Raw genomic sequence first — 15506 nt, 5'->3', positions numbered from 1 at the left:
CACTTATTAGAATAAGTTAATGGAAAGTGTCGCTATTATGATGCAATGCTTCCTACAGGCAAACATTCAAGACATAACTTCTCAGTCTCTGTTTTGCACTAGCATTTTTCAGGCACTTGATAGAGACTTTCATCTGCCTTTTCTCTCCTCCAACAGGGCGTGGATCCAAAGGATGGAATTCCCTACGAGGAGAAATTCTGCAAAGGTGAATCTTTACAGTCAGTGCAAGAAGCAATTTGTATTTTGTATTCATTTCATAAATATTTTAGTATTTGCATGGTCATTACCAATGTAGGGGAAAGAAAATGGGTTTCACAACTTTATGAGAAAGGAAAATAGCACACATCCTTTTTTCTTGTTTAATCTTGAAGATGGGCAGAAAGAACCTGTGAACAGCACAGGCTGCTGGTAATGTTCTGTTAAAAGCTAGTGTGGTTATTATGTTGAAATACATAGATCAGGGACACCAGCAAATGGAGTCATTGCCTCTGACTGAGCCCAACTGAGGAAGCAGTTGGGTGTTCATGTGTGCCCAGGTGGACCCACAGCAGTGCTTCTGCTAACCTTATCTCCCAGACAGCAGTGTGGGTGTGTGGGAGTGTGCACGCACACAAAGAACACCCTCACTAAACCACCACTGGCTGCTCACCTTGCCTGACATTTGCACCAAAGCCCTGAAGGTGAGTCATTGCCTGGCAAGCCTTTCCAACTTTTTTCAGTGAAAGGCGATCTTCAAATTTATGAAGAAGTTTGATTATATATATATAATATATACATAATTACCAAACTGCCAGATTGTTCCAGCAGAAATGCTTGTGTGAGTAGTGCATCCACCACCAAGTCCTGCTATAAAGAGCTCTGAGTGCTTTCCTGAGTAATCCCATTTAACTAAATGTTTAAGTATTTTTCATACATATTCTATGGGTAGTAAAAATAAACGTTGGCTGAACAGCAGAGCCTGTGCTGAAATAACATCCTTGAGAACAACGAAGATTTTTTTTCTGATTAGCAAGTTCTCTCCCTGCTATTCATGTATTCATGCCCAGTACCCAGGTGTTGTCCTAGGGTTGCCTTTTAGTATGTGGTGTTTTTTTTTCCTTTTTTTTTTTTTTTTTTTTTTTTTCCTGCAGGTGGTGTGAAAATCCCATTGCAGGGCTTGAACATTTTGGCCATACAAAGGGTGGTGTACTCAGACTCCATCAGCTGCTACTGCTGCTGCTCTTCAAGCACTGCTCTCCATGCTCTGCCTCATTGTGCTTATAGGGGTGCTATACCTGCCAGGGCCATTTCATGCCATTAATCAAGTGTGTTTATTAGGTGCGGACTCACGAGGTGTTGTGCTGTTGGGAGACTCAGCCGGTGCGCATTTCCACATCCCTCCTGAGTGGATGACCGTCACGCAGATGTCAGCGGTGAGAAATTGCACCCAGTTTGTCAAAACTGCTGCTTGCTTTCTCCCCTCTGCCACGGATCGAGGCGTCTGGTTTTGAAATACGTGTTCGGGGCTGTTTTCCCTCATCATTGGCATATATGAAATAGGATGGGGAACTCGAGCATGCAGGCTCTGAGGCTTGTTGTACAAATATGTCTGCAGAGGTGTGGGGGTCACACGGGTTTGCAATAGACTTGTCCTAAAGGAAATGGTTTCTGTAACAACTGTAGAGTATCGCCAGCACAGTGACGTCTATGGACAGTATTCCAACACTTTCCATTTCAACAAAATGTGCCTGGCTGTGAATTACGCTGAGATTCAGCTGTTGCAGGTCACTGATGTGAATGATATAACAGGAGAAAAGATCATTCAAGCAAAGAGTAATTGGAAGGGGGAGAGATAAATTCACAGGCATGCTCCCGTCCTTTGTTGCTGTTCACTCCCACGAGCCCCACTACCCAGAGCTGGTGTGGCTCCCTGGCCAGGGAGGACTGTGTTGTCTTTTGTTGCGAGGACATTTGTTGTCGACAGAAGGAAGACAAGCGCACTCAATATGAGTGATCAGCAAGCTCCATTTTATTGCCCGAATAGCCTAACTTTTATAGTGAACTTAACAGGGGCGGACAGTGTCTCACACAAGATCATTGGTCAAAAGCACTCAGACAAACAGTTACAAGAAAACAACCCCACCTGCAAGAAAACAACCCCTATGTGATTAGCAGTCACATAGACCTTGTCCTTGAAGCCAGCTGCTGGTAACAGTATTTTTCTGAGTTCCTTAATTGGGCGATGTGAGAGTCATTACCGTGGGAGCTTCTCACAGTTACTCTGGTAGCTTGGTTTGCTCAGCTACAGCAGGCCCTGAGATTTTCTAAGGCCTACCCCGGGTTGCTTAAAGCAAACTCAAATGGAACAATTGTTCCACGGGCACATGTCCACGTCCTGTATGCCAATTCCCAACAGTCTTTCCCTGTATGAGGGCCCTGTTGCATGGATGAGCAGATTGCCTCTGCCCGTTATCCCTGGGGAACACCTGCTACTCCTCCATTGGCCTCTGTGGAAAAGTGATCTTGAAAATTTCATGAAAACAATCCTTATTCCAAAATTTCAGCAAGTGATGGTGCTTTTGGAGGTTTGAGAGTTTCATGCATTCTCCTTCTTTTGCTCCCAGAGCTGAGCTGATTTAAATATTGCCAATTAGCAGTTGTTTTTCTTTGTTATACATTTATGAGCAATGATTAGATGAATGACACTGATGACAGAGCTGATGATGAGCATAATAAATTAGCACTAATGGTAATTGATATTATCTTGTCTAATAAAGACGGTAATAACACTGATGGTGATGATGATTCTGGCAGTAACACTGGTGGTAGAGCCACGTAGGCAAAAATAATTTCAGACTAGTCAGCATTTTATTATCACATATATGAGGGTTTAGAAGGCATTTCTCTTCCTTGAAACTTGCTCATCTTCTCTTGCTGGTTCACTAGTTGTATGGACCGAGAGCTGGTCATGGTATGCAGAGCCAGAAGCTTCGAGGTCTGGAGCTGGAGAGCAGATCACAAAGTGGGTTTTGGTGCCCGTTGTTACAATCTGATGGACATTGAGCAACTTGTGTGGCTCTCTCTTTGCAAAATCCAAAAACTTATCTCAGTATTAAAATCCAGTTGGCTGGCTTGCTGGGAAGAGCAAGTGCCATCTGGAAAAGAAGTGTTGTTTTTTTTTTCTCCACAGGAAGGGTGCCTCAAGTCATGTCAAGGGAGGTTTAGATTAGATGTCAGAAAGAATTTCTTCACAGAAATGGTGGTCAGACATTGGAAGGGGCTTCCCAGGGAGATGGAGTCCCCAACCCTGGAGGATGTTGTGCTTAGAGACATGGTTTAGTGGTGGATTTGCAGTGTTACATGATGGTTGGACTCGATGATCTTATGGGTCTTTTCCAACCAAAATGATTCCATGGTTCCGTGATTCTAAGTTAGAGCTAAAGCCCTGCACCAGGGGAATGAGTGAGGACAGAGACATTTCCCTCTAGGTTTTCTTCATCACTCCAGGAATTGGAGAAGCTAAATACAGCTGTTTGCGAACTTTCCTACTGACCTGGCAAAAATACAACAGTTAATGTAGAGATACAGAGTTCAGTGCTGTAAATGAACAAGTGTTTGAGCTCTAAAATATTACTTAATTTGCAGCTCACCCTAACTAAGAAAGTTGTCACCTGTGCACAAAATTGTTAACAAAGAAATTTCTAAGCTAATTCAGACTTTGCTGCTGCCTCCTTCTCTTGCTTGCCCTCTGCGTCTCACTCCTTGTGTGTGTGGAATAGCAATAGCAGCAGCCTACCCTCCTCTGGGGTCTTGTAGGTGCAATATTTCTTTCTCGCGTTAAATCCTGTTGGCAAATGTCCTTCATGTGCAGGTTTAATTAACAAATTAAAATTAAAAAGGAAAACAGTTATTTTTGAGCATTTGAAAAATTATTCCAGATATTTCTTCAAAGCAAGGGAAGAATGAAAGTGGGGAGTACTGTTGCATGCAAACACTTTGCAGAGAAATGTCTGCATGAGAAGTGTCCCTTCCTTCCTGTCATCCTCTTTCCCTCTTCTCTCTCTCATTGTCTCCCTCTTTCAAATGGAAAAATGAAAGGGTTAAAGCAGCAGGTCATGGTTTTTCATCCCTGTAAAAGCCAAGAGCTAGCAGTGTGATTTGAAGCTAGTCAAAGTGCACCTTTCATGGTCAATAGGCACCCATTTTTTCTCAGTACTAAGTCTTCCTTGAGGGGAATTTCTGAGTACATCTAGGGCTGGTTTTGTGACCAGAGAGAGCATGGAGTGTCTACATCCTAATTGCAGAGAAACCATCCTCAGTTTGGGACCACAGCAATAATCTGATGTTCAGGCTCTATGAGGATAATGTGTTAGCCTCATCTACCTGTTGTTCACTGGTGCTATCAAGATCAAGATACTTCACTTTGATTCTGCCAAAATTTCTTTGATAAGACACATTGAAAAATTAGTTGATCAGATGGCTTCCTCTACAGTCAATACTAGAGTCAGTTCAAAGCTTTAATTTCCATTTCAATGGCATCTCAGCCCTCTGCATGGAATACCGAATAGGGCTTTCCCCCCCCAAGAATTTTACCATGTTCCAGGGAAAGCTTTGTGTGCCTCTTAATTCAAATTTATGAAATTTAATATTGTGTTACTTATTTTCTCTATATTTATCTGTTTTTTATATTTCATATTTATCCTTACACTTGTTCACGTATACAAGTGCTTACATATACAACTGTAAAGTAAAATTTGCACTTTAACAATTCTGCAGGCCCTCTTGTTAATCAGCACCACATCAGCAGCAGCTGTTAATTCCTGCTTTAGAGCTAATTAGGTGGGGAAATAATTTTATGAGAGAGAAGCTGAGAATTCAGTTAAGAGGCTCTGCAAAATGGGTGCTTCTCCTGATTATGCTACCATGCAAAGGAGCAGCAAAGTTGAACAAGGGAAGAATGAGAATACGAAAGAGAAATTTTCTCACTGAAGTGGGCTCAGGATGTCATTTGGGTAACCGGCTGATCAGCAGGGGAGTGACCAGATGGGCACCTAATTTGGTGCTGAACAGTTTTGGAATTCAGATCCCTGCTCTGTATTCTCATAGACCACTGCTGGGAAGCTGTTATATGGAAAGCTGTTCTATACTGGGCTTTGGATTTCTCTGTCAAGCTGGGAACCAGTCACAAATAAAGTTATCATCTCCCTTAGAGTACTTTCTTCGTCCCAAAAGCATATGGAGACTCTACTCACTGTGGAGAGTATTCATTACAAGGTGGGCACATCTTTGAAAGCTATACTCAGATAGACATGTTATTTCTCCAGATCTGAAAGTTAAAGCCAACAACAACAATAAAACTACCCTGTGTATCTTTAGGGGAAGTCACAGGTACCTCAGTTGCAATGTTTTTGACCAACATGGTGCTGTCAAGTCTCAAAATGTACCCTATGAGTATCTGGCTGAGGTGCAGCAACACTGAGAAAATAACCTTAGGACCATCACTGAGGATACCTGCCTGCATGCTCCTGTAGAAGCAGCAGAGCACATGGCTCCGTTCTCAACCTCCCATCACACCGTTAAATCCCCAAACAGTCATTGCACAATTAGAGGGAGGGAGTTACTCAGATGTAAGAAGGGGCTGAGTCACCCTTATTTTAGCTTCCTTCTTGTCAACTGGTCTTGGGTTTACCAGCCCTTTCTCCTGTAGAAAAGTTCAGCAAGAATTGAGCTGAATGCTCGTTCCTTTGACGCAAAAATTCTGACACTAAAAATAAAGACTAATGCAGTAGACATGCTTTTTATGAGGTTTAACAAAGCAGAAAATATACTGTTGGTTTTGTCTGTGGATGATGGTTTTTGTGGAAAGCTAATGTTAAAAACACTAGTGTGTCTAGCAATGGATATTGCACTCCTGCTGCTCTGTCCATCTGCTTACAATTGACTTCCAAATAGCTACTAAATGCAGCATTTTTCTGTTGTTCGTCTGGGATAGGAGCTTACATTTAGATCTCATTTTAGAGATCATTTTATCTGGAGATAAAAGCAATACATTTATAAATGTGCTGGAGATACCCTTTCTAGGAAGATGCGTTTAAACACTCTTGGATCTCTATTTCATGCTAAATAAAGAGAAAAATAACTCCCACATCTGTCTGTAATCCACTATATCCACAAAATGTCTACTTGCCCACAAACTCAAAAGATTTCCAGGTTTCATTTAAATAATGGGTTCATACTATATATTTCCCGTGAAAAATAAAAAATCCCACCATAATTTCTTTATAAGTGAGTTAAAAGTGAGTTCAGGATATCCTGATCACTTATCTCTTTGAATTCTTTTCCCTCCCTCCCCCTGTTAGAAATTACAGCAATTTGATCTGTGAAAATCTTTTTAAAAGTGTTCTCTAGCTTTTTTTCTAAATCCAGTGATTTGCAGGCAAGTTTCTCCCAACTAGCACTGTGATGACTAAGATGCTGTATATTGGAGGAAATAAGGAAATTTTACTAATTCCACATTTATATCCCTTGCAACTTCACAGAGAAAGTATAAATGTAATACATGGTTTATAAAAAGATAGGATGCTCTCTCCTCACAAGCTCTAAGGTCTGCTTATTTTTACACTTAGAATACTATCTGAGCTACTGAATGCTATAAAGAGATTTTGAACATCATTAAAAACACTATAAAAACAAACACCTAATTCTCCTTCAATTTAAGGGTTACTTCAGCACATTCACAATTTCTGCAACTGCCATTTCTAAAGGCTCATATGAGCGTTACGTTTCCAGGGCCCTTTTTAGGCTGTATTTTAAAAACCTCTTGGTGTGGCAGCGCTGAGCAGTCTTCCATTTAAGATAACTTTGTCCAGCACAGCTTGGCGCATGCCTTTAGCATCAGCCATGGCTTTGGCTGCCTGGTGCAAGAGAAGCAGGAGGGTTTGGGGAGATGTATCTCAAGCTGGGACACATCTAGGAGGTGAGAAGGTTCCTTCAAAGTGAGACCCATCTGGAGCATTTGAGACTAAAATACAGCATTTGAAGCTATGTTGGGAAAACTTTCTAATCATTCTCTGCTGAAATATGACACGTAGGCTGAAGCATGGTTTCTCAGCCAGAATAGTCTAAAGAATGGTGTTTAAACAAGGCTATGCTCAGAAGTTTTGAACTAAAAGTCAGCATGGATCCATCTCTAGTGTGGGTCACATTTGCATCTGAGATTAAGCAAAATGCAGTCTGTTAGACTGTGCTTTCCAAATTAAAACCCAGTGAGTTCATGGTCTAGCATTCTTGTTAAATTTTCATTAAATACTCATCTTCACGTTTCAGATCTGAAATATCTTGAAAAGTCTGGCTTTAAGTGCTTTGCTGGAGCAGTGTCAATGCCAAACGTATATACAGTTTTCAAATGCAGCTATAATTCTGGGCTCAAACGTTTCTTTTCAAAGCCATTTGCAACTCAAGTAGATTCTGGCTAATTCATATTTAAGCTAAGTTTGCAGGAGAAGGAAAAAAAAATAAAATTGAAAATTACTGTGGGCCTTGTCCAAGGAAAACATTATCGTGGAGTGCTAATGGAAATAATGAGAGGCTTGGTCATAGAAGAATTTGATTAAAAAAAAGTATTTAATCTGTTTTGGTCTCTCTGTATACACATACATGCTGACATTCTGTGACTGGTAAGAGACCGTATCTACAGCTTGCTCTCTATGTTAAGTCACTTATTTCAATGTTTCAGTTGCCTTTAAATAATCCAAATACTCCAAATGGCCAAGCCGTGCTGTACCCCTCCATTTCTAATTAGCCCTTCGATTAAGGGCCTGTTTGTACACAAAGCTATCACATTTGAAGAAGGCAGGTTTGGAAGTTCCCTCCAGTCTTTAAAATATGTATGTATGTGTGTGTACATATATGTGTATGTGTGTGTGCGCATATACAGATACAGCTAAGGACACATGCACATATATATGAGAGAGAATCAACTGAAAGATATTAAACCAGACCCATTTTCACCCTGGTAACTAATGCAGATCTACCATAAGTAGGTCAAATACACTGTTACATGCTTTACACTGGCATCTGCTTGCATCAGGCTTCTCAGAGCTCAGCTTTAGGATTTCATCCCCCCTCGTTCCTTCTCTCCCCCCTTGTTTTCTCTCCTCCCCTTTCCCACCATCTTCCTCCAGCCTCTTACATACAAAGCCTGTAGCCATATACTCAAGCTAAACTCCTGTTCACATAAATGATAATTTTGTGAGAATGAGGACTTTTTGGGGACACCAGGATTTAGTTCTCAGTTACCTCTGACCCTCTTGGAGGAAGAATTACCGCCTGCTTGCTGTTGATAGCAGTGCGGGCTTAAGGAAAACCTACAATGGATTTAAAAGAAAATGAAGCTAATAAATTACACCAATTAAACCAGCCTGTAATTTCTCTTATTTTATGTGTTGACCTTCTTTTGGTTATTACCTTTTTCATCAACAGTTTTTCAGTTTGAGTACACTGGATTTATGCATTTTTCTTTGTGAGCCTAGTCCAGACTAGGAGAAGCTGCAAATTTACTCCATGTTCTTGTCCTTGTGCAGCAACACAATTTCGTGAGGCCATTTTTCTCGCCTTTCACCAGTTTTGGCACTTTCACAAATCAAAGTGGAGATGAACTGGGCACAGTGTTTCGAATGTGCAGCCGAGCTTGCATCTGCATTGAGGCTTTTGCAGACGCAGTCTCTTAAAATAAATACCAAAAAAAAAAAAAAAAAAAAAGCATTAGGGAGTAATACCAGCAAAAGCAGGAAAAGAGGACATTTGCAGTAAGGACCAATTAGAGGTTTTTAAAAGCTGGATGCTCATGGTTTATGATGTTGGAGAGAGCAAGGGAGTTTGGACTGCATTCAGCATCATCCATGCCTTCCCCTCCATCTGCAGTAGAGGCTGGGGACACCGTGCTGTCTACTCTTCCTGTGTCCAGGTGGACCCACCTTTGGGCAGGGCAGTGCTGCAGCAAAGAGCTGCTGCCTTGACAGTGTGCACCTGCAGCATGTGCTACACCTCAGGAGGAGTTTTGGACCCCTCCAAAATCAAAGGGTGCCAATAGATGCAATTCAGCCACCTCTGTGTGCCCCAGGTATGCCTGTCAGGCAAGACTCAACTTCTTAAGTATGTGCGTAAATAATTACCACTATACCTATTGTTACAATTGTTGGTTTGGGGCTGTGAATATGAAACCAGGCTGATTTTAAAATTTTCTCTTTCAGAAATCATTTGCTAACCTCCCCATGGCTTTCACTGACGAGCTTGACTGGCCCCAGTTCTCAGAGATAACTGGGTTCCTGAACTCCACCATTGGGTAAGCTAATGGATGGGGAGGGTGAGCTGTAACAAGTCTGAAGGCCCTCAAAACATTGTGAGACTAATGGTGCTTGGAAGGAAAGACAAAAAACACCAGTCAGCTTGATTTCTGAAATCAAGGTAATCTAGCCATATTTTAAAAATCTTAAATATATGGACATTACTCTGTCCTTAGAAGGAAGAAGAAAGAAAAAAAAATAGTAAAAAAAAAAATATCTCAAACTTCTGGGGCAGGGAGAAATAAGCATTGCTGAAACTAACAAAATCAGCATTTGCCTTTTTTAAAATTTTTTATTTTTTTCCTCTCCTTTTCATCCTGTTTCCTTTCTGGTGTTGAAACAGTAGAATAAATGGTAACCTGAGGTTATTTTGATGGTGTTCCTTTTGGGGGGAAAGGTGATCTTTCTTCCCCGTTCTTTTGTTTTGTTTTGTTTTATTTTTTTCACATTGAGAGGGAAGTTGCAAAAGAATAAGGGAAAAGTGTGTGACTTGATTTACCTTGTTGAATTGCTTCATGTGGATGGGGAAGACTACTGGAATAGATGGAGAGAAAAAAAGTCTAAGTCTCAGGTAAGGAAAATAAAACAAACATAAAGAAAACACCTTGAAATGTTGGCATTTTGAACTGTGAAGTAAAAGAGGAAAAAAAAAAAAAAAAGTATTTTTCAGTCATCTTTTTGGCTAGCATTAAGAGGCCCGTGCTTCCTGCCAGATCTAAAGGGTACAATACCTCAAAAGTGCCTGGTCTGGCCTGGGTTCTAGGTATTTTTTATTTGATATGTCTAGGACAGGTCATGAATACAGTGAAATGCCAAACCAAGCATGGGGCAAGTCTACAGAGGCCCTTTACCAACAGAACTAGAAAATTGGCACAGCATGCTGTCTTCCAGGAAAGATATCTGCTGCACCATACACTTGTTCTTTCTGCTTCCTCTTTTCTGCTTGTGCATAAACCGGACTCCCAGCTGCAGTTACATTCACAGGGTGTGTGTTTTAAAGTTGTATACTACCTGACAAGCCAAACAGAGAAGATCTGTGCAGGCTCCTCACTCAGAGATAGCAACAAAATCAGCCTTTACAGATCAATTACAATATCCAGCTGCTCTATAGACAGTACTTAACTGGGCTGCAAAGGATCTGAAGTTGGCAAGTGACAGGAGCTTAGTGCTGACCATGGCATTGCCAGCTGACTTTGGACCAGTGCTGATTTTTTCATCTATTTTTTAAACTCTTCCGTGCCTGGAAGAAAATAAAGGAAGATTGCTTGGAAGGTTTTTTGCATTTTAAAGAGAAGCAGCTCAAAATCTCACAGCACAAAGATGAAGTCTAGAGGAGACCAGTGGGCAATGTGCTGTGGGAGAGGACAACTTGCAGAAGGCTCCCATTTACACTGAGCCTGCAGAAACAGAGATGCAAACTGATGCAGGCTGTGCCCATCCTTTCCCCAAAAGTCAGTGAAGAGGGATGCCACGGATTAGCTAAGAAGTGTATGCTCTGGCCAAGAAGTTTTGTTTGCTTCTCCTCATCACCCTGCCTGCTATGCTGAAAGACAAAGACCTCCCACATTCCTTGCATAGCCTACTGCTTGCTTACTAGTTAGTCTTATCATATGTTTCTATGTAGGTAGTTACTTTTTATTGCTGGTTTCAAAACTTATCATTGTCATGTTCCTCTGCATTTGCCAAAGTTGGCTGTTCTTGAGCCATGGTATTTCAGTTATCTGATTTCTTCGGTGACTAAGTTCAAACACAAGATCAACAGCAATAGCCATGGCCAGGTACTTGGGACTCGGAGCGTGGCCTTCCCATCAGCTTCCCTGTGGGCTGTTATCCTTTTCATTGCATTTTAATTTTTCTTGACAGTGCAAAGTAATGGAGAAAACTAACCAAAATCAAATTTAACCTGTCTTCTGATCAATCCACCCAAGATTTATGGCACTGGGAAATGAATGCCCTGACAATATTTCTTCTCCTTTATTTCTTCTTCCAGAACAGCCAATTGAAAAGTCAATTAGTGAGCAATCAACAGGATTGTTTTGATAAATGATGTATAAGAAAAAGGTTCTTAAACACCTAGCCTGAAAGATTAGGGTGAAAGCACCCAGGATGAACAATCCAAACAAAACTCTCCAACCATTTATAGTTTCTCAGAGAATGTTGGGGCTTCCATTTTAGGCCGTGTTATTCAAAATGAAACAATTTTATGACCTCAAAAAAAAAAAAAAAAAAAAAAAAGAGAAAATGTAAAATGGAAGTATATGCATAACTGGTGCACAGTGTTGTTCAGAGACAAGAACAAACTTTTTAAACATTGGACTTGTTTTCATACACATAAAAGTTTAGTGGCTTGCGTTTTCTCAATTTATTTCAGAGGCTGGACAGACTCTCTATATCTACGTTTACGCAGGAGAAATCGCTGTAATCACAGAGACTTACAGAACATTTCCCAAAATGGTAAGTTAACATATTTCACTTTTTTTTTTTTTTTTTTAATCTTATAAGTCCCACAATTTGATGTGGCTCTAATGAACATCTTCCAGAAACAAAGAGAAAACCTTTCCAAATTGCATGCATGCCTTGTGAAAAAAGTAGTGACCATCACTTATTTAACTCAGCATCCTTCCTTGGTTGCTTTTATCTGTGCTTTTACTAAGGAATTCCACTGAACTAAAGATCAGTGTACCCCACTGTAAGTCTAGTTATTTTTTTCCCTGGTGACCAAAACGGGGAATGTGAGGGGTGTTGCCGGTAGTGACAGAGCTAAGAGGCCTGACCCCACCTCCTCTGGAGGCTATGGCATGGTGCCTTCTTCCTTGCACACCCCTTCTCTGCACCCCCATTGGGGATGCTGGGGGTCCTACGCTGCACCCCACAGTAACACAGGGAGGCTCACAGGACTGCCACACCAGCAAGCACAGCAGGCACGAAACTGTCCAGAGCCTCACAGCAAGGGTGTCTGTGATGTCCTGCAAGGCCTTTGTTGAAAAACCATCATCCTTCTGCAAAACTGCAGCAGTCAGTGGTGCAGGCAGCTTTGTGTGCATGTAAACCAGATTTTGAAGAAGTAATCAAGGACACAAAGGTAAATGAGGACAAAACTTAGCACTGTTTTGTCAATAATTAATTTTGTGAGGCTGGCTTAACATCTTCCTATAAAATAGCAGTCTGTGTTGGCAAGGGTATACGCAGCAGGCCTAATCTACCCGGAAATAAGGAAAGGCTCTTCTTATACAGTACCTCACAGGAAATGTTCATGTAAGTGAAGAAAAGGAAGATTAATACAAGAAATAAAATGTGGGTAAAAAGACAGCTAAGCAGAAAAGCACTGGGTTTGAGAAAGGAGACATGCTCCTGAGCCCAACAGCAATAGAGATGTCTGAAGGAATGTTAAAATACTTTGGCAATTCAGCAAAACAAAGATTAAAAGGGATTGCAGTCCTGGTTTTGAATCCTTCAAGGCATAAACACCACAAGGAGAAAAGAATGGTTTAAACTGAAGGACACTTCTGGTACAAGAGCATGGCTTTTCATTAATCATACCTCTATTTGTAGTGGGAACATTAATAAAGGTTATTACCTAAGAGAGAAAACCTAGAATAGCCCTCAAAACAGAGGAGTGGGGGTAAAAAGAAGCCCAGAGCTGTTTCAAGACAGAGTTTGATTAAATCTGCCAAAGTGGTTGCATGAAGGGATGAGATCTCCCTTTGAAATTAAGGCTTATGACGTTAACTATTGTGTGTCGGATTAAGTGATGTCCCCAACAGTGGGTTTAAAAGATACTTGATCATTCTGTGATTACCACATTGTGTTTGCATGTATTTAATTTTAATTCTTCAGAAAACTGGCTGCAAAAGTTAGGGAAAATTTAATCTCCTTAGGCGGATAGTTTGAGTTTCTGGGATATATTTCCTCACCAGTGATGAGTCATGTTGGCCACAAGTGAGGAGTACAGTTGCACTCGTTTCTAGTGTTATACTGAAACGTGTTAAATGCTGGGCATTAGGTTTTCTGCCAGATTTAGGATCAGAAGGGGTCTGCCCTGACCCCCAGCTCCATGAGCCAGATGTCTCACAGCGCTGAAGATGTTGTCCAAGCAGGTAGTATTGTGCAAGGATCCCTTGCAGGCTCAGGTGGGCTTTTTCATCAGAGTTCCCCTCGGGTGCCAGCACCTAGGCCACTGGCAATGCCTCCATACACCTTCCTCCTTCCCGAGGCACGTGTATTTCTGACTTGCTGTCTTTTTGCACTAATATATGGCAATGTCTTTGATATTTTGGATGGCTATGGGTACTTCTCACCTCGTCTGTCAGATGCGGGGCACTGGGGTTGGTGGCTTCTGTGACCACAGTCCCTCAGGTATCTACCCCTTCTGGTGAGGGGATAACAAAAGGCCGAAAAAGATGAGGTCAACAGTTCTTATCATCTATAGGCAGTTAACCTCAGTGCCTGATACCCTATCACCCTGTTCTGTTGTCTTTAATTTAATAGGAGATATGCTTTCCCTTCTTCCTTCTTCCCAGTTCCCCCTTACACTTAAAACAAAACAAAAAAAAATTGGGGGCGTGGGGGAGAGGGGTCTTATTGTATGCACCATTCCTTTTTACACGCTTCTCTCTCACGCTTTCACTGCAGACGTCTGCAGGATATAAAAGGAGGTGAGTCTGTGTCACGGCAAAAGTATCTGAAGAAAATTACAAGTGATAGAAAAATCCCAGAGTATCTTCCCTCAGTATCTTATCTTAATCATCACATTGACACAGTGCTGTAAAGGTTCAAATTTCTTGCCTTGTTTGGCATAATAGTTTCCCAGAATGGGAGGATTTAAACGGGCACTGTCGTTGTCAGTGAAGCTAAAAGCCGACCACCAGCCTGACATAGCCACAGCTGGGAAAGCTGGATTTTCCTCCAAAAATACTTCTTCCTCAAAGAGATGCAAAGGGAGAGGTGCTGGAGCTGGGAGTCAGCAGGGGGGCTGTGGATGCACAGCAAGCAGCTCACATTCCTAATCAACATTCTCCATCAACATTTGAATTTATTTGTTCATTGTTTTCAGCATGGTTTAATTGTCTTGCCTCCTGGCATCTTCACACAGGCTTGCAGACCATGTGTTATTTCTGGTTTTTGACTGACTGAGAGAGATCCCAAGGTGTGAGGGACGGATATGAATGCTCAGGTGTGGGGTTTGAAAGTTCTTCTGAATGTCCTCCATCACCTGCTGAAAACCCCTTGCTTCTATCAAGATGCATCCTGACAGTAAAATCAGTTGCTAGAATATTTAATAATAATAATAATAATAATAATAATAATAATAATAATAAAGTAAATATGGAGAAAATGAATACTTTATGAATTTCTAAATAATTACAGAACAATTTTATAATTATCATGTATGGTTTTCTTGAGATATATGGATACCATACGTTATTTCAGAATGTGGGTATATTATATACTTCTTTGCCACTCATAGGCTGATCTGTCTCTTTGGGATTCTTGTCCTTGACCAGAAAAAATTAAGCCTTGTTAATACATGCCATAGCTCATTGAGCAATCAAGAACCAGATAGCTCATTGTGGCTTCAAAACCAATTAAGAAATAATATAAATATACATATATATATGATATATAACATATAATATATAATTTCTGCTGTTTTGGAAATTCTAGTCAGCCCAGAGTTCATCTGGGGAAAACTGGAGACTTTTTTCTTTGCATCTTTGCATTTCCAATTGCTTTCACGGCAGATAGGATCTAAAGATTAGTAAGCAAGGAGCCCTTCTCAGACACGCAGCAGTTTTGGTGCTATCCGGACCCAGTCACATCTGTGCAGGTCAGCACTGCTCCTTGTCAGCAGCTCTGCACACCTCAGAAATATTTCAAGGCTCATGAAACTTGGGTTTATTCACAAGTGGAAGTAAAACCATCCCTGATTCCTCACCAAAACTAATAAATGCCACTGGTCCAAAAAAGTTTGAAAAGCAACAGAGAGGGGGGCAGGAGAGGTCCAGGAGGAGGTGGGGGACATTCCACAGTGCAAAGGTAGCTGAACTTCAAATACTTACTCTGCCTGGTCTCTTCTTTCTCTCTTGAATTTGTTCATCAGAAATTACATCCTGGACCATAAGCACTTCCTTGATGACTCAATTTACCCATTAAAACACTTCTCTAAGAAAGCCCTTCATTTTC

The 15506-nt window shown here is 41.1% G+C and overlaps 1 protein-coding gene across 1 annotated transcript in view; it reads left to right on the top strand.

Annotated features, from left to right (window-relative positions):
- The window catches only part of AOAH (acyloxyacyl hydrolase), a gene marked incomplete at its 5' end in the record, with an annotated part of 72432 nt that overhangs the window by 34362 nt on the left and 22564 nt on the right, over positions 1-15506 (top strand). Inside the window, 4 exon segments of the mRNA XM_084306983.1 lie at positions 157-205; positions 1318-1412; positions 9231-9322; positions 11695-11777. Coding sequence (XP_084163109.1) covers positions 157-205; positions 1318-1412; positions 9231-9322; positions 11695-11777 — 319 coding nt within the window.

The sequence above is a fragment of the Netta rufina genome, assembly GCF_964035555.1.
Source record: "Netta rufina genome assembly, chromosome: 2".
In the NCBI taxonomy this organism is placed as follows: Eukaryota; Metazoa; Chordata; class Aves; order Anseriformes; family Anatidae; genus Netta; species Netta rufina.
Note: the sequence above shows the minus strand (reverse complement) of the source record. Positions and strands in the feature narration are given on the sequence as shown.